General features: G+C 39.8%; 1 protein-coding gene and 1 long non-coding RNA gene across 2 annotated transcripts; one reads left to right on the top strand and one right to left on the bottom strand.

Annotated features, from left to right (window-relative positions):
* Positions 1 to 11,995: 11,995 nt before the first annotated feature.
* On the bottom strand, positions 11,996 to 12,561 carry LOC149199274 (uncharacterized). The gene is made up of 3 exons (XR_016253261.1): positions 12,473 to 12,561; positions 12,306 to 12,373; positions 11,996 to 12,221 (listed from the first exon to the last, which is right to left on the bottom strand). It is a non-coding gene; the product is annotated as an uncharacterized LOC149199274 (long non-coding RNA).
* An 840-nt stretch (positions 12,562 to 13,401) lies between these two features.
* On the top strand, positions 13,402 to 18,520 carry LOC149199273 (uncharacterized). Its single transcript, XM_089400521.1, has 6 exons — positions 13,402 to 15,486; positions 15,541 to 15,652; positions 15,962 to 16,292; positions 16,668 to 16,840; positions 16,988 to 17,784; positions 18,419 to 18,520. The coding sequence occupies exons 1-6, from the start codon at positions 13,402 to 13,404 to the stop codon at positions 18,518 to 18,520; spliced, it is 3,600 nt and encodes a 1,199-aa protein (XP_089256647.1).
* The last annotated feature ends 1,325 nt before the right edge of the window (positions 18,521 to 19,845 follow it).

The raw sequence follows: 19,845 nt of genomic DNA, 5'->3' as shown, positions 1-19,845 counted from the left end.
TTATGAATTTCAAAGTTTCAATTAATTTAAATTGATTAGCTGTGATTGGCTAGAAAAATTTAATAACATATTCTACCTTAATAGTGTATGTCTACCATTTCCTTATCTATATATCTATATATATATATATATATATATATATATATATATATATATATATATAATTAATTAATTAATTTTGTTTAGAATAAAGTCTAGGATCCTTACCAAAACAATCTATTGTCCTTCAAGTTTTAGCAAATAGGAATATTGAAAGTAAAATTAAATCACTTTACAAAACTACTTTCTAGAATAATGATCCCTTTAAATTCAATTAAACAAATTTATTTTATAAATAAATATATCCATACTAAATTCATCTTTACTTCAAACCTGAATCTACTATAGTTAGTTAGTTTGAGTTGTTTGTTTTAATATAAATCCAAAACTTCTAATATAAACTTAAGAATATATATCATCACAGTCACGATTACGATTAAAAACATTAAAATGTTCAACTATTCATCTCAATTACTACAACAATATAAACCAATTCAAGCAAGTCTTTCATTCAAATAATTCCTTGAGAGGCTCGTTTTCCCATGTATACTCTACAAACCACGAGAGGTAATGCAACATCTTTGGTCAAAAATCTATTTATTTATACTTTTGAGTTATATATTTAGGTTAATTTTAACATATAAATTACCGATCAGCAAAGGATCCTATCGACCCTAAAGATATGAAAGGTGTGTACTTGATCCCCTGTTCCTGTGGGACCCCCTACATTGGGGAAACTGGTCTCTCCATCAATCGGAGGATTAGTGAGCATGCTGCAGACCTTAAGCATAGGTGAACTAAGACTTCCGCTTTAGCTGAGCATGCTGAGAAAACCAATCATCATGTTTGTATTGAGGAAGCTAGTGTTATTGCTAAGGTTTCGCACTTCCATCATCGGAAATTTAGGGAGGCACTTGAGGTTGAAAAGAGGCCGAGTAATCTCAATAGATATGATGGCTGGAAAATCAGTCGGTGTTGGGTCCCCACACTCTCATCCTAGTCGTCCTTTTTTTTTTTGATACTTTTATTTATTTATTTATTATTATTATTATTATTATTATTATTATTATTTTAGTTTATTTGATTTTGATTTTGGTTTTTATTTATTTATTCCTATTTATTTATTTATTTTTATTTTTTATTTATTTAATATATATATATATATATATATATATATATATATATATATTTTTTAATTTGACTTATAGTAATTTTTCATACCTTCTCTTTCTTTTATATTCATTTATATAAAAATAGTCCTGCTTTTATTTCCTCTAATCTAATTTAACTTATTAATTTTAATTATTTATTTTAAAATAATAATAATAATAATAATAATAAAATTAATTAATTAATTAAATAAATAAAAATATATATCTATATTTTAATTATTTATTAATAATTTTTAACTAAATATTATCATTATATTATTTTTATTTAGTTTATTTTATTTTAAGGGATTGGTCCCCTTAGGGTAATACTTTTTAATTTTTTATTTAATTTTATTTTTTTGCCCTTAAATATAATTTTTAATTATTTATTTTTAACTAACCACTGTCATGAATTATTTTAATTACTAATTTAACATAACATTTCATTTATTTATTAATATTTTTAACTAACTATTATCATAAAATTATTTATTAATAATTTTTTTTTTTTTTTTTTTTTTACTTTTATCATAATATTATTTTTATTTAATTTATTTTAAGGGATTGGTCCCCACGAAATTTTTTTCCCCTTAAATATAATAATTTTTAATTATTTATTTTTAACTAGCTATTATCATTTTTACATAATATTTTAATTATTTATTAATATTTTTAATAACTATTATCATTAAATTATTATTTTTATGATAATTAAAATAAATAACTTAATTAAACAAATATTACTTATATTATTAAATTAAATAATTTACCTTTTCTAACTAATTTTAACCTTAACTATATGATATATATATATTTTATATCAACAATAATCAATGGATAATTTAAATAAATAAGAGAATTATCCTCTTAAACTAACCACTTATAATATTTTATTTTTTTGGATCCTAACTTGTATTATTAACCTAATATTATAACTTTAATATATATATATTAATAAATTAATTAATTAATTTTTTATAACTAACCCCTATAAATAATTTATATATTAATATTAAAAAATAATAATAATATTAAATTAATGAATAGTATTTGACCTATGGACCATAGGTCAAAATTAGCCGTTGGTCGATTTAGCCGTTGGAGTCTCTGCTCAGACTATTTAACATGCTAAGCTGGATCTGTTTCTTCAACTTGTCCTAACGATGAACCACACTGGTTGGTTCCAAACGCGTAGACAAATGGTTTCTCATGTGATTTTCGCCGAAAAATCTCTCGCAAACTTGTTATGGATCACAGAAGCCTCATGTAATAACCCCAGATCTATGTAAATTTGAAAGTTACTATGGTAAAAGACCAAACAGTTGTTGTTATGTTTAAACAAAGCTGTGACAAACTAATTCTGATTGAATAATTTAATTTAAGTATTTTTGTTTGGAAATTGCTGGCAGCCTCTAAGAGGTGAATCTTAAAACAAATGATCAGTTGTGATAACTGATGGAACTACCCTCTAAAAGAGGGAAAAGCCCTGACTGAGGGGTTCTGTGCTGTGGGGACAGACAGAGAAGAAAAACAGATCTTGCTCCAAGAAAGAAAGGAGAAGTGAGAGGTTAAGTCTGGTGAGGATCAGATAACCTGGCACAGGAGTGCACTGTACCTGTTGAGGGCTGGAGGCCTGCAGGATTTCTCGGGGGGAGAACACCGTCTGAAGGATGGATCTCGTGGCTGGGAGGAGAGCAGAATATAAGTTCAGGTGACTTTTTGTTTCAACAGAATCATTCCTGACAGAGATAATCAGGTACGATTCCACAAACTAGTAGTACCTGATATGAAAAGCAATGTGTGTAGAAATTACAGTAAAGAAATTAGGAAGATTGCTTGATTCCTAAGCACTGTTAGCAAAGATAGTTTAAGAGTATCTGGAAAATCTAAAAGAAAGTTGTCTGTAACGAATCTAGTCCGAGTTAGCACTAGACGGAAATAATATTGTAGAGACATAGCATTAAAGTTATTTACAGGTTGGGAAAGCCCTGTGTCAAGACTGGCTACTGGTAGCAGTCTCAATCTAAGATACGGACAATGGGTGGTCATTCAAAAGAGACTGTTAGACATCGAACAGTTAAACAGTAGTGACCATAACCGGTAAACATAAGGAATTCTGGTAACTGAGAAGGATAACCGGTAAGAACCCTAGTTTCACCTAGACTGTACACCAAGAAACCCTGAGTCGAGGGCCTTGGGCGGAAATAATAACCCTACATTGTAACGGATTGGTACCGAGTCTCAGCACTTGTGGCACAAACCAATAATCAAATCTGTGTTGTAGCACCGTTCGGGGTTTGGGACAAATAGTTCCATTCTGTGGAATACCGGGGAAAACAATAACAGAGAAACGAGTTATCAAGATTCAGTGTGTAGTAGTAGTAAAATATACATGTGGAAATAACTGTACAAATGTTAATGCATGCAAACAAAATGGACACCTTTCATATCTAAACCGAGCCGGAAATATGCCGTCGGTAATGAGTGATATTCACATAAGAACTCAAAGAACATCTGTACATTGCGAATAAATGAGAATGTAATTACACTGAACAGTAAATCTTGCATGCGACAACATACACAGACATTTATAGTATATGAAATACTGTGTAAGAGGATATAAGTCTATCTAATTTACATCAACCATTATCCAAGGATATACCCAATCGACTGTGGATCAACAGTTCCCATGAACAGAACAGAGTAATAAAAGAATATCTTTGTAACTTGATAATACCGTGACCGAAACCGTCGAGGGTATATATATAAAGAACTATACAGCACATTTAACCTAAGACTCTGCATATGGAAAAGAGCTTTCATAAATGGAAATTAATCCCAATTATTAGTACGAGTGCCGGAGGTTCCAGTAGTCTCATAATCTCGGCAAACAGTAGATTAACATTAAACATTTCAATACATTGTGCGCAGAAAGACTTAGTACATAAACATGTATTCAAAAACCCAAATCTGCGCATGAAGGCCAGAAAGGAAAGCATGCATTACAGCATAAGTCATTCAAGTCCGCCGCTAAGCGGCTCAATAATTACAGAGCATGGAGAAAACTTGACGGGTGAAATAAACCCAGAAACCATGGAAGCAACACTTTATAACCAGATAGTATTTTTCAAAACCCTAGCTAACTAATGAGTAAACTGAAAGGGCTCTTCGCCGAGAACACAGGTAGCAAATGAGCAGACCCCATTGAAAACAGAGACCTGCATAAGATTACCCAGGGTTTGCTTAAAACTGCAAACGAAACTACATTAAAGATGCATATGCCGGCTAGCAAGAGCTCATACCTGGAAATTGCAGAGATCCATTGCAGAACCATTCTCCATGGGCATCTACCGTTGCATAGTCGTGGTGACTGTACCAAACTCGACAAGGAAAACCAGAAACGTTAAGTGACATTACAGTGAAGGTAAGCCGTAAACCAATACCAAAACCTGGAAGTGTTATTCTTTACCTGCAGGGTTCATCGTAAGCTGGAAGCAACTCTGGAGAATAGCAGGTTGCAGTATCGAGTCTTGGAAATGAGCTCGAGGAGGAATGTTGCGCCGAACACAAAGACCAGTCATCAAATGAATAAACATTGGATATGAATGCTTAAATATTCCCGATAAACCCTGAAAGATCTCCAGCCATCCGATCTTCGGATCAGATCTAAGCCGTTGAATTATGGCGGGGACGGCTGGTGGCAAAATCAAAATTGGTAACACCAAGGTGTCACATGGCTGGAGAACCCAGACCATGCCACCTGCCCCGGGAGGACAGCCATAGTAAAAGCGCTTGTGACCTGTCAACTGAGCGGGTACCGTGGCAGAGCCATAGAAACCCACGCTCATTAATACTATGTAGATGAAACGATTTGGTGGTTGTGTCATACGTCCAAAGCATAAAGGTTAACCATAAGCGTTGTTAAGTGAACCGATTGGGTGGAATGTACAGTCATAACCTCAAGATAAAGTTCATCAAACATTAAACCATGAACTATGGAAACTGGATAATATTGCTAATGTATGCCGAATGTTTCCACTAAATTTATTTCAATGCTAATGTATGCCAAGTTACATAGAGTTATGATGACCATAATTCTTGTGGTTAGAAATGTGTAAGTACATTGATATTCATAACATTATATTATGGGTTTGAGTTAGAAGATTGTTACGTATGCGTAATTATTATTTTAAAAAAAAAATTTGTGTAGAAGAGAGGTGTGACAAATTGGTATCAGAGCCCAGTTTCAACACTGTGGCCTCAGGTAGAACATATTCAGTATACAGAAGGGTACACCAAGCAAGTTGAAGCAAACTAACAATATACTTAACTATGTTCTTTTATCTGGAATGAATCAGAATTGCAACAGCCAGCGGTTAGATTAAAAAGAGAAACAAGATGCAAGGACCTGGCAGTCATCCTCAAGAGAATGCAGAGCTGTGGGTGCAATTGGGGGCAGAATCGCGGAGTACAAACCGTGCTATCCTGGAAACTGTCCAGGAACTGAAAAATGAGATGGCACGGTTGCGTGAAGACAACGCACGCTTAACAGTTGAGCAAGAAAGGATTCTGAAGAGCCTGTCGGACAGGCAGAACCCACCCCTGTCCAATCCCAGTGCAGAACAGCAGCGGGAGACAGAAGAACAGGATTATCAGATGGAACCTGGAAACTCGGAAGATAAAGAGGATTACTCTGATAACGTACCTCAACAGCAAATACCAAAACGTCAGAAAGTGGAATTACAAGGAGAATTTCGAAAGATCAAACCTCCACATTTTGATGGTGAGCAAGAGGAAGCTGCTGAAGCCTGGTTGATCAATATGAATAAGTATTTCCAGTTATATGAGTACGACCACAACCTGAAAGCAAGATTGGCAATCTTCCAGTTACAAGGCAAGGCAACCTTGTGGTGGGAGGAAATAAAGATTGTCAAAGGCGTCAGTGAACGAACTATTACATGGGAAAAATTCCAGAAGTATTTCAAGGAGAGGTACCTGACAGAGCGCTTCTATGATGAGAAGGCTAGAGAATTTCACGACTTAAGACTGGGACAGCAGACAATGGACGAGTTTATCAATCGTTTTACCTCGCTGCTACGTTATGTACCCTACATTAAGGAAGAAAAAGCCAAAGTTCAGAGATTTGTAAGTAGCCTACCTTCGTACATAAGGGAAAGGATTGAATTTGATAATCCTAGAACTATGGATGAAGCCATCCGTAAGGCAAGAATCTGTTATCAGCAGACTAAACAGAAGGGGGACACTTCCGGCAAGAGGTGGAATGAGAAGAGAAGTGGTCGGGTGTTTGGAAGCAGCAAAGGAGGTCGCAGCAGTGGAAATAAGAGTGCTGGTAAAGGACCAAGTAACAGACCTGCTGCAAGGAACGCACCCCGGAACAGACCCATGAGCGAAGCTAAGACTAACGAGCAGTCTGTTAGATCAGACGGTGAGGGGTTGACCAGACCACCAGTGCAATGTTGGGGTTGTGGAGGCCCCCATTATGTTAAAAACTGTCCACAGAGGAAAGGAACAGATCAGATATCTCAGATACATGAGGCATCAACGGTTGGGGACGTGGCACGTAGCGTACCCAGGATTAATGCGGCGCTGGAGGATCGTCAGGCGAAGTACCAGCCATCTATGATCGAATTCGAAGGTAAAATCTCAAACCTGTCCATAGCTGTTCTTATAGACCCAGGGGCTACCTTAAGTTATATTAGTCCGAAATTAGTAGAACAGTGTAAACTGCAAGCTGAAAAGTTCAAAAATCCGTGGCTGGTCCAATTAGCTACAGGAGCCAAGAGGCGAGTCTTGGCCAAGGTAAATAATTGTGTCCTAGCCTTAGCAGGGCAGCCAATAGTGGCAGATTTGAACATATTACCGTTGGGCTCCTATGATATTCTGATTGGGATGGACTGGCTGGAGAAACACTGGTCCTTGGTAAACTGCAAGACCAAGACCATATATTATAAGGATGACCTGGGAATTCAGCAGGAATTGCAAGGAATCAGACACCCTGTGCAGATTCGACCCATTACAGCTAACCAGTTAGTTAAGTGCTTCAAGAAGAAATGTCAAATCTACGCTATCCAGGTTGGATACGCAAACCAGAAAGACAAAACTGTCATGCTGGGTAACATCCCGATAGTGCAGGAGTTTACAGATGTCTTTCCCGAGGAAGTGCCGGGATTACCACCAAAGCGGGATGTGGATTTCACAATTGAGCTAATCCCGGGGGCAGCACCGGTATCACGGGCACCTTATCGTATGAGTGTGCCAGAATTAACAGAATTAAAGATGCAGCTTCAAGAACTGTTAGATAAAAATTACATTCGTCCCAGCGTGTCACCCTGGGGAGCCCCAGTGCTGTTCGTCAAAAAGAAAGACGGGACCTTTCGGATGTTCATTGATTATCGCCAGCTAAACAAGCTTACAATCAAAAATAAATATCCATTGCCTAGAATCAACGAGCTCTTTGATCAAGTGAAAGGGGCAACGATATTTTCAAAAATTGACCTGCGATCTGGTTACCACCAGATCAGAATAAAAGAAGAAGATATCGCCAAGACCGCTTTCAGAACACGGTATGGGCATTATGAGTTCGTGGTGCTACCCTTTGGGCTGACAAATGCACCTGCCACTTTCATGTGTTTGATGAACAGTGTGTTTCATCAGTTTTTGGATAAATTTGTGCTGATATTCATAGATGACATTCTGATTTACAGCAAATCAAGGAAGGAACATGAGGAGCACCTTAGATTGGTGTTGCAAACTTTGCGGGAACATCAATTATATGCAAAATTCAGCAAATGCGATTTTTACAAGGAGGAGATACAATATTTGGGCCACGTAATCACTAAAGAAGGCATTGCAGTGGATCCTGAGAAGATTAGAACTATAATGGAGTGGCCTATACCAAAGGACGTGGCCGATATTAGGTCCTTTATGGGGTTGGCAGGGTATTACAGAAGATTTGTCGAAGGCTTTTCGAGAGTAGCATACCCAATCACCTCGTTGCAAAAGAAAGGAAAAATATTTAAATGGACCTCAGAGTGTCAGAAGAGCTTTGAGCAGCTCAAGCACTTACTCACTACTGCACCGATACTAAGTATCGCTGATCCTAACAAGGATTACGTAGTCTGCACGGACGCAAGCAAAGAAGGTGTGGGAGGAGTGCTGATGCAGGATGGAAGGGTCATTGTTTATGAGTCTAGAAAGCTGAAAGAGCATGAGCAGAAGTATTCTGCTTATGACATGGAGCTGGCTGCTGTCATTCATGCCTTGAAAATGTGGCGACATTACCTTTTGGGCAGAAAATTTCTGTTATTAACAGATCACCACAGTCTAACGAACTACTTCAGTCAACCCACCTTAAATACGAGACAAGCTCGCTGGGCTGACTTCTTAAGTGGGTTCGACTTTGAAATTAAGCATCTGAAGGGTAAAGAAAACCGAGTAGCGGATGCCTTAAGTCGGAAGGTGCAATGTATGTGCAGAATTTCAGTTAGTAAGTGGCAAAGTACCTTATTGGAAAACATAAGAATAGCAAGTAAACAAGATGTTGTTTATCAGCACATCAAACAGCAATTACAGCAACAATCTGATAAGGAACTACAACAAGGGTACAAGTTAGATAATGCTGACATGTTGTACTTTAACAATAGGCTGTATGTACCCAATGAGGACAGCATTAAGAAGCTGATTTTAGATGAATTTCATACCAGCCATTATACGGGCCATCCGGGATACCAGAAAATGGTTACCGCACTCCGCAAAGAATACTACTGGCCAAAAATGAAGAAAGAGATAGCTGTGTATCTAGCACGCTGTCTAGAATGTCAGCAAATTAAGGCGGAACACATGCATCCAGCAGGGTTGTTACAACCTCTACCCATTCCAGAATGGAAGTGGGAGACTATCTCCATGGATTTTATAACGGGACTGCCCAAGACCAAGAAGAATAATGATTCCATTATGGTGGTAGTGGATAAGCTGAGTAAGGCAGCCCATTTCATACCTTTGCAATCGACATTTAAAGCTGTACAAATTGCCCATATTTTCATGCAGCATGTGTTCAAATTGCACGGGCTGCCAAAAGTGATTATTTCCGATCGGGATGTCAAGTTTACATCAACCTTTTGGAGGACATTGTTTGCTGAACTGGGGGCACAGCTGAATTTTAGTACAGCCTATCATCCCCAAACAGATGGCCAAACAGAACGGGTAAACCAAGTAGTGGAAGACATGCTGAGGGCATGCGTAATGATGAAGCCAACTCAATGGGAAGACTATTTACACTTAGTCGAATTTGCATACAACAATGGGTACCATTCCTCAACTCAGATGAGTCCTTTTGAGGTTATGTATGGACGGAAGTGCCGCACCCCCGCAAGCTGGGGTGGACCGGAAGATAAGCTGCAAATTGGTCCTGACATGTTACAGGAAATGGAGAGTACAGTAAAGAGGGTGCGTGCTAACTTGAAAGCCGCTCAGGACAGACAGAAAAGTTTCGCTGATCGGAAGAGGAGATTTAAGGAATTCCAGGTTGGAGATCATGTATTTGTGAGGATCCAACCAAGAAGAAGCACTTTGCAATGGAGCGGATGTGTCAAACTGGCACCTCGCTACTTTGGGCCTTTTCAGATTTTGGCCAAAGTAGGACCAGTCGCCTATCAGCTTGCCTTACCAAGCCATATTAGGATTCACAATGTGTTTCACGTATCCGTATTAAAGCAATACGTTTACGATCCCAAACATGTGATTCAATGGCAGAATGTACGGGTAAGAAGTAATCTGGTTATTATGGATAAGCATTGTTTATAAACTGAGAAATTAACTAAATTCGTTGCTGTTTGCAGGTCGAGCCGGAAGGCGAGGTTCTGGTCGAACCACTGACCATTCTCGACCGGAGAGAAGTGCAGCTGCGGAAACGAGTTATTTCCCAAGCTAAAGTGCAGTGGCAGCACTACGGACCAGAGGAGGCCACTTGGGAAGATGAGGAACTCCTTAGGAAGGCTTATCCAAACCTGTTTACAGGGGATAGACATCGGGACGATGTCCAATCTCAGGAGGGGGAGATGTAATAACCCCAGATCTATGTAAATTTGAAAGTTACTATGGTAAAAGACCAAACAGTTGTTGTTATGTTTAAACAAAGCTGTGACAAACTAATTCTGATTGAATAATTTAATTTAAGTATTTTTGTTTGGAAATTGCTGGCAGCCTCTAAGAGGTGAATCTTAAAACAAATGATCAGTTGTGATAACTGATGGAACTACCCTCTAAAAGAGGGAAAAGCCCTGACTGAGGGGTTCTGTGCTGTGGGGACAGACAGAGAAGAAAAACAGATCTTGCTCCAAGAAAGAAAGGAGAAGTGAGAGGTTAAGTCTGGTGAGGATCAGATAACCTAGCACAGGAGTGCACTGTACCTGTTGAGGGCTGGAGGCCTGCAGGATTGCTCGGGGGGAGAACACCGTCTGAAGGATGGATCTCGTGGCTGGGAGGAGAGCAGAATATAAGTTCAGGTGACTTTTTGTTTGAACAGAATCATTCCTGACAGAGATAATCAGGTACGATTCCACAAACTAGTAGTACCTGATAAGAAAAGCAATGTGTGTAGAAATTACAGTAAAGAAATTAGGAAGATTGCTTGATTCCTAAGCACTGTTAGCAAAGATAGTTTAAGAGTATCTGGAAAATCTAAAAGAAAGTTGTCTGTAACAAATCTAGTCCGAGTTAGCACTAGACGGAAATAATATTGTAGAGACATAGCATTAAAGTTATTTACAGGTTGGGAAAGCCCTGTGTCAAGACTGGCTACTGGTAGCAGTCTCAATCTAAGATACGGACAATGGGTGGTCATTCAAAAGAGACTGTTAGACATCGAACAGTTAAACAGTAGTGACCATAACCGGTAAACATAAGGAATTCTGGTAACTGAGAAGGATAACCGGTAAGAACCCTAGTTTCACCTAGACTGTACACCAAGAAACCCTGAGTCGAGGGCCTTGGGCGGAAATAATAACCCTACATTGTAACGGATTGGTACCGAGTCTCAGCACTTGTGGCACAAACCGATAATCAAATCTGTGTTGTAGCACCGTTCGGGGTTTGGGACAAATAGTTCCATTCTGTGGAATACCGGGGAAAACAATAACAGAGAAACGAGTTATCAAGATTCAGTGTGTAGTAGTAGTAAAATATACATGTGGAAATAACTGTACAAATGTTAATGCATGCAAACAAAATGGACACCTTTCATATCTAAACCGAGCCGGAAATATGCCGTCGGTAATGAGTGATATTCACATAAGAACTCAAAGAACATCTGTACATTGCGAATAAATGAGAATGTAATTACACTGAACAGTAAATCTTGCATGCGACAACATACACAGACATTTATAGTATATGAAATACTGTGTAAGAGGATATAAGTCTATCTAATTTACATCAACCATTATCCAAGGATATACCCAATCGACTGTGGATCAACAGTTCCCATGAACAGAACAGGGTAATAAAAGAATATCTTTGTAACTTGATAATACCGTGACCGAAACCGTCGAGGGTATATATATAAAGAACTATACAGCACATTTAACCTAAGACTCTGCATATGGAAAAGAGCTTTCATAAATGGAAATTAACCCCAATTATTAGTACGAGTGCCGGAGGTTCCAGTAGTCTCATAATCTCGGCAAACAGTAGATTATGATTAAACATTTCAATACATTGTGCGCAGAAAGACTTAGTACATAAACATGTATTCAAAAACCCAAATTTGCGCGTGAAGGCCAGAAAGGAAAGCATGCATTACAGCATAAGTCATTCAAGTCCGCCGCTAAGCGGCTCAATAATTACAGAGCATGGAGAAAACTTGACGGGTGAAATAAACCCAGAAACCATGGAAGCAACACTTTATAACCAGATAGTATTTTTCAAAACCCTAGCTAACTAATGAGTAAACTGAAAGGGCTCTTCGCCGAGAACACAGGTAGCAAATGAGCAGACCTCATTGAAAACAGAGACCTGCATAAGATTACCCAGGGTTTGCTTAAAACTGCAAACGAAACTACATTAAAGATGCATATGCCGGCTAGCAAGAGCTCATACCTGGAAATTGCAGAGATCCATTGCAGAACCATTCTCCATGGGCATCTACCGTTGCATAGTCGTGGTGACTGTACCAAACTCGACAAGGAAAACCAGAAACGTTAAGTGACATTACAGTGAAGGTAAGCCGTAAACCAATACCAAAACCTGGAAGTGTTATTCTTTACCTGCAGGGTTCATCGTAAGCTGGAAGCAACTCTGGAGAATAGCAGGTTGCAGTATCGAGTCTTGGAAATGAGCTCGAGGAGGAACGTTGTGTCGAACACAAAGACCAGTCATCAATTGAATAAACATTGGATATGAACGCTTAAATATTCCCGATAAACCCTGAAAGATCTCCAGCCATCCGATCTTCGGATCAGATCTAAGCCGTTGAATTATGGCGGGGACGGCTGGTGGCAAAATCGAAATTGGTAACACCAAGGTGTCACATGGCTGGAGAACCCAGACCATGCCACCTGCCCCGGGAGGACAGCCATAGTAAAAGCGCTTGTGACCTGTCAACTGAGCGGGTACCGTGGCAGAGCCATAGAAACCCACGCTCATTAATACTATGTAGATGAAACGATTTGGTGGTTGTGTCATACGTCCAAAGCATAAAGGTTAACCATAAGCGTTGTTAAGTGAACCGATTGGGTGGAATGTACAGTCATAACCTCAAGATAAAGTTCATCAAACATTAAACCATGAACTATGGAAACTGGATAATATTGCTAATGTATGCCGAATGTTTCCACTAAATTTATTTCAATGCTAATGTATGCCAAGTTACATAGAGTTATGATGACCATAATTCTTGTGGTTAGAAATGTGTAAGTACATTGATATTCATAACATTATATTATGGGTTTGAGTTAGAAGATTGTTACGTATGCGTAATTATTATTTTAAAAAAAAAATTTGTGTAGAAGAGAGGTGTGACAAATTGGTATCAGAGCCCAGTTTCAACACTGTGGCCTCAGGTAGAACATATTCAGTATACAGAAGGGTACACCAAGCAAGTTGAAGCAAACTAACAATATACTTAACTATGTTCTTTTATCTGGAATGAATCAGAATTGCAACAGCCAGCGGTTAGATTAAAAAGAGAAACAAGATGCAAGGACCTGGCAGTCATCCTCAAGAGAATGCAGAGCTGTGGGTGCAATTGGGGGCAGAATCGCGGAGTACAAACCGTGCTATCCTGGAAACTGTCCAGGAACTGAAAAATGAGATGGCACGGTTGCGTGAAGACAACGCACGCTTAACAGTTGAGCAAGAAAGGATTCTGAAGAGCCTGTCGGACAGGCAGAACCCACCCCTGTCCAATCCCAGTGCAGAACAGCAGCGGGAGACAGAAGAACAGGATTATCAGATGGAACCTGGAAACTCGGAAGATAAAGAGGATTACTCTGATAACGTACCTCAACAGCAAATACCAAAACGTCAGAAAGTGGAATTACAAGGAGAATTTCGAAAGATCAAACCTCCACATTTTGATGGTGAGCAAGAGGAAGCTGCTGAAGCCTGGTTGATCAATATGAATAAGTATTTCCAGTTATATGAGTACGACCACAACCTGAAAGCAAGATTGGCAATCTTCCAGTTACAAGGCAAGGCAACCTTGTGGTGGGAGGAAATAAAGATTGTCAAAGGCGTCAGTGAACGAACTATTACATGGGAAAAATTCCAGAAGTATTTCAAGGAGAGGTACCTGACAGAGCGCTTCTATGATGAGAAGGCTAGAGAATTTCACGACTTAAGACTGGGACAACAGACAATGGACGAGTTTATCAATCGTTTTACCTCGCTGCTACGTTATGTACCCTACATTAAGGAAGAAAAAGCCAAAGTTCAGAGATTTGTAGGTAGCCTACCTTCGTACATAAGGGAAAGGATTGAATTTGATAATCCTAGAACTATGGATGAAGCCATCCGTAAGGCAAGAATCTGTTATCAGCAGACTAAACAGAAGGGGGACACTTCCGGCAAGAGGTGGAATGAGAAGAGAAGTGGTCGGGTGTTTGGAAGCAGCAAAGGAGGTCGCAGCAGTGGAAATAAGAGTGCTGGTAAAGGACCAAGTAACAGACCTGCTGCAAGGAACGCACCCCGGAACAGACCCATGAGCGAAGCTAAGACTAACGAGCAGTCTGTTAGATCAGACGGTGAGGGGTTGACCAGACCACCAGTGCAATGTTGGGGTTGTGGAGGCCCCCATTATGTTAAAAACTGTCCACAGAGGAAAGGAACAGATCAGATATCTCAGATACATGAGGCATCAACGGTTGGGGACGTGGCACGTAGCGTACCCAGGATTAATGCGGCGCTGGAGGACCGTCAGGCGGAGTACCAGCCATCTATGATCGAATTCGAAGGTAAAATCTCAAACCTGTCCATAGCTGTTCTTATAGACCCAGGGGCTACCTTAAGTTATATTAGTCCGAAATTAGTAGAACAGTGTAAACTGCAAGCTGAAAAGTTCAAAAATCCGTGGCTGGTCCAATTAGCTACAGGAGCCAAGAGGCGAGTCTTGGCCAAGGTAAATAATTGTGCCCTAGCCTTAGCAGGGCAGCCAATAGTGGCAGATTTGAACATATTACCGTTGGGCTCCTATGATATTCTGATTGGGATGGACTGGCTGGAGAAACACTGGTCCTTGGTAAACTGCAAGACCAAGACCATATATTATAAGGATGACCTGGGAATTCAGCAGGAATTGCAAGGAATCAGACACCCTGTGCAGATTCGACCCATTACAGCTAACCAGTTAGTTAAGTGCTTCAAGAAGAAATGTCAAATCTACGCTATCCAGGTTGGATACGCAAACCAGAAAGACAAAACTGTCATGCTGGGTAACATCCCGATAGTGCAGGAGTTTACAGATGTCTTTCCCGAGGAAGTGCCGGGATTACCACCAAAGCGGGATGTGGATTTCACAATTGAGCTAATCCCGGGGGCAGCACCGGTATCACGGGCACCTTATCGTATGAGTGTGCCAGAATTAACAGAATTAAAGATGCAGCTTCAAGAACTGTCAGATAAAAATTACATTCGTCCCAGCGTGTCACCCTGGGGAGCCCCAGTGCTGTTCGTCAAAAAGAAAGACGGGACCTTTCGGATGTGCATTGATTATCGCCAGCTAAACAAGCTTACAATAAAAAATAAATATCCATTGCCTAGAATCAACGAGCTCTTTGATCAAGTGAAAGGGGCAACGATATTTTCAAAAATTGACCTGCGATCTGGTTACCACCAGATCAGAATAAAAGAAGAAGATATCGCCAAGACCGCTTTCAGAACACGGTATGGGCATTATGAGTTCGTGGTGCTACCCTTTGGGCTGACAAATGCACCTGCCACTTTCATGTGTTTGATGAACAGTGTGTTTCATCAGTTTTTGGATAAATTTGTGCTGATATTCATAGATGACATTCTGATTTACAGCAAATCAAGGAAGGAACATGAGGAGCACCTTAGATTGGTGTTGCAAACTTTGCGGGAACATCAATTATATGCAAAATTCAGCAAATGCGATTTTTACAAGGAGGAGATACAATATTTGGGCCACGTAATCACTAAAGAAGGCATTGCAGTGGATCCTGAGAAGATTAGAACTATAATGGAGTGGCCTATACCAAAGGACGTGGCCGATATTAGGTCCTTTATGGGGTTGGCAGGGTATTACAGAAGATTTGTCGAAGGCTTTTCGAGAGTAGCATACCCAATCACCTCGTTGCAAAAGAAAGGAAAAATATTTAAATGGACCTCAGAGTGTCAGAAGAGCTTTGAGCAGCTCAAGCACTTACTCACTACTGCACCGATACTAAGTATCGCTGATCCTAACAAGGATTACGTAGTCTGCACGGACGCAAGCAAAGAAGGTGTGGGAGGAGTGCTGATGCAGGATGGAAGGGTCATTGCTTATGAGTCTAGAAAGCTGAAAGAGCATGAGCAGAAGTATTCTGCTTATGACATGGAGCTGGCTGCTGTCATTCATGCCTTGAAAATGTGGCGACATTACCTTTTGGGCAGAAAATTTCTGTTATTAACAGATCACCACAGTCTAACGAACTACTTCAGTCAACCCACCTTAAATACGAGACAAGCTCGCTGGGCTGACTTCTTAAGTGGGTTCGACTTTGAAATTAAGCATCTGAAGGGTAAAGAAAACCGAGTAGCGGATGCCTTAAGTCGGAAGGTGCAATGTATGTGCATAATTTCAGTTAGTAAGTGGCAAAGTACCTTATTGGAAAACATAAGAATAGCAAGTAAACAAGATGTTGTTTATCAGCACATCAAATAGCAATTACAGCAACAATCTGATAAGGAACTACAACAAGGGTACAAGTTAGATAATGCTGACATGTTGTACTTTAACAATAGGCTGTATGTACCCAATGAGGACAGCATTAAGAAGCTGATTTTAGATGAATTTCATACCAGCCATTATACGAGCCATCCGGGATACCAGAAAATGGTTACCGCACTCCGCAAAGAATACTACTGGCCAAAAATGAAGAAAGAGATAGCTGTGTATCTAGCACGCTGTCTAGAATGTCAGCAAATTAAGGCGGAACACATGCATCCAGCAGGGTTGTTACAACCTCTACCCATTCCGGAATGGAAGTGGGAGACTATCTCCATGGATTTTATAACGGGACTGCCCAAGACCAAGAAGAATAATGATTCCATTATGGTGGTAGTGGATAAGCTGAGTAAGGCAGCCCATTTCATACCTGTGCAATCGACATTTAAAGCTGTACAAATTGCCCATATTTTCATGCAGCATGTGTTCAAATTGCACGGGCTGCCAAAAGTGATTATTTCCGATCGGGATGTCAAGTTTACATCAACCTTTTGGAGGACATTGTTTGCTGAACTGGGGGCACAGCTGAATTTTAGTACAGCCTATCATCCCCAAACAGATGGCCAAACAGAACGGGTAAACCAAGTAGTGGAAGACATGCTGAGGGCATGCGTAATGATGAAGCCAACTCAATGGGAAGACTATTTACACTTAGTCGAATTTGCATACAACAATGGGTACCATTCCTCAACTCAGATGAGTCCTTTTGAGGTTATGTATGGACGGAAGTGCCGCACCCCCGCAAGCTGGGGTGGACCGGAAGATAAGCTGCAAATTGGTCCTGACATGTTACAGGAAATGGAGAATACAGTAAAGAGGGTGCGTATTAACTTGAAAGCCGCTCAGGACAGGCAGAAAAGTTTCGCTGATCGGAAGAGGAGATTTAAGGAATTCCAGGTTGGAGATCATGTATTTGTGAGGATCCAACCAAGAAGGAGTACTTTGCAGTGGAGCGGATGTGTCAAACTGGCACCTCGCTACTTTGGGCCTTTTCAGATTTTGGCCAAAGTAGGACCGGTCGCCTATCAACTTGCCTTACCAAGCCATATTAGGATTCACAATGTGTTTCACGTATCCGTATTAAAGCAATACGTTTACGATCCCAAACATGTGATTCAATGGCAGAATGTGCGGGTAAGAAGTAATCTGGTTATTATGGATAAGCATTGTTTATAAACTGAGAAATTAACTAAATCCGTTGCTGTTTGCAGGTCGAGCCGGAAGGCGAGGTTCTGGTCGAACCACTGACCATTCTCGACCGGAGAGAAGTGCAGCTGCGGAAACGAGTTATTTCCCAAGCTAAAGTGCAGTGGCAGCACTACGGACCAGAGGAGGCCACTTGGGAAGATGAGGAACTCCTTAGGAAGGCTTATCCAAACCTGTTTACAGGGGATAGACATCGGGACGATGTCCAATCTCAGGAGGGGGAGATGTAATAACCCCAGATCTATGTAAATTTGAAAGTTACTATGGTAAAAGACCAAACAGTTGTTGTTATGTTTAAACAAAGCTGTGACAAACTAATTCTGATTGAATAATTTAATTTAAGTATTTTTGTTTGGAAATTGCTGGCAGCCTCTAAGAGGTGAATCTTAAAACAAATGATCAGTTGTGATAACTGATGGAACTACCCTCTAAAAGAGGGAAAAGCCCTGACTGAGGGGTTCTGTGCTGTGGGGACAGACATAGAAGAAAAACAGATCTTGCTCCAAGAAAGAAAGGAGAAGTGAGAGGTTAAGTCTGGTGAGGATCAGATAACCTGGCACAGGAGTGCACTGTACCTGTTGAGGGCTGGAGGCCTGCAGGATTGCTCGGGGGAGAACACCGTCTGAAGGATGGATCTCGTGGCTGGGAGGAGAGAAGAATATAAGTTCAGGTGACTTTTTGTTTGAACAGAATCATTCCTGACAGAGATAATCAGGTACGATTCCACAAACTAGTAGTACCTGATATGAAAAGCAATGTGTGTAGAAATTACAGTAAAGAAATTAGGAAGATTGCTTGATTCCTAAGCACTGTTAGCAAAGATAGTTTAAGAGTATCTGGAAAATCTAAAAGAAAGTTGTCTGTAACGAATCTAGTCCGAGTTAGCACTAGACGGAAATAATATTGTAGAGACATAGCATTAAAGTTATTTACAGGTTGGGAAAGCCCTGTGTCAAGACTAGCTACTGGTAGCAGTCTCAATCTAAGATACGGACAATGGGTGGTCATTCAAAAGAGACTGTTAGACATTGAACAGTTAAACAGTAGTGACCATAACCGGTAAACATAAGGAATTCTGGTAACTGAGAAGGATAACCGGTAAGAACCCTAGTTTCACCTAGACTGTACACCAAAAAACCCTGAGTCGAGGGCCTTGGGCGGAAATAATAACCCTACATTGTAACGGATTGGTACCGAGTCTCAGCACTTGTGGCACAAACCGATAATCAAATCTGTGTTGTAGCACCGTTCGGGGTTTGGGACAAATAGTTCCATTCTGTGGAATACCGGGGAAAACAATAACAGAGAAACGAGTTATCAAGATTCAGTGTGTAGTAGTAGTAAAATATACATGTGGAAATAACTGTACAAATGTTAATGCATGCAAACAAAATGGACACCTTTCATATCTAAACCGAGCCGGAAATATGCCGTCGGTAATGAGTGATATTCACATAAGAACTCAAAGAACATCTGTACATTGCGAATAAATGAGAATGTAATTACACTGAACAGTAAATCTTGCATGCGACAACATACACAGACATTTATAGTATATGAAATACTGTGTAAGAGGATATAAGTCTATCTAATTTACATCAACCATTATCCAAGGATATACCCAATCGACTGTGGATCAACAGTTCCCATGAACAGAACAGGGTAATAAAAGAATATCTTTGTAACTTGATAATACCGTGACCGAAACCGTCGAGGGTATATATATAAAGAACTATACAGCACATTTAACCTAAGACTCTGCATATGGAAAAGAGCTTTCATAAATGGAAATTAACCCCAATTATTAGTACGAGTGCCGGAGGTTCCAGTAGTCTCATAATCTCGGCAAACAGTAGATTAACATTAAACATTTCAATACATTGTGCGCAGAAAGACTTAGTACATAAACATGTATTCAAAAACCCAAATCTGCGCGTGAAGGCCAGAAAGGAAAGCATGCATTACAGCATAAGTCATTCAAGTCCGCCG

This window comes from Pinus tabuliformis, chromosome 2_1 (assembly GCF_031772625.1).
Source record: "Pinus tabuliformis cultivar Carrire ecotype Pingquan chromosome 2_1, CPIR1, whole genome shotgun sequence".
Classification (NCBI taxonomy): Eukaryota; Viridiplantae; Streptophyta; class Pinopsida; order Pinales; family Pinaceae; genus Pinus; species Pinus tabuliformis.
This window is presented reverse-complemented; position numbering and strand designations above follow the sequence as displayed.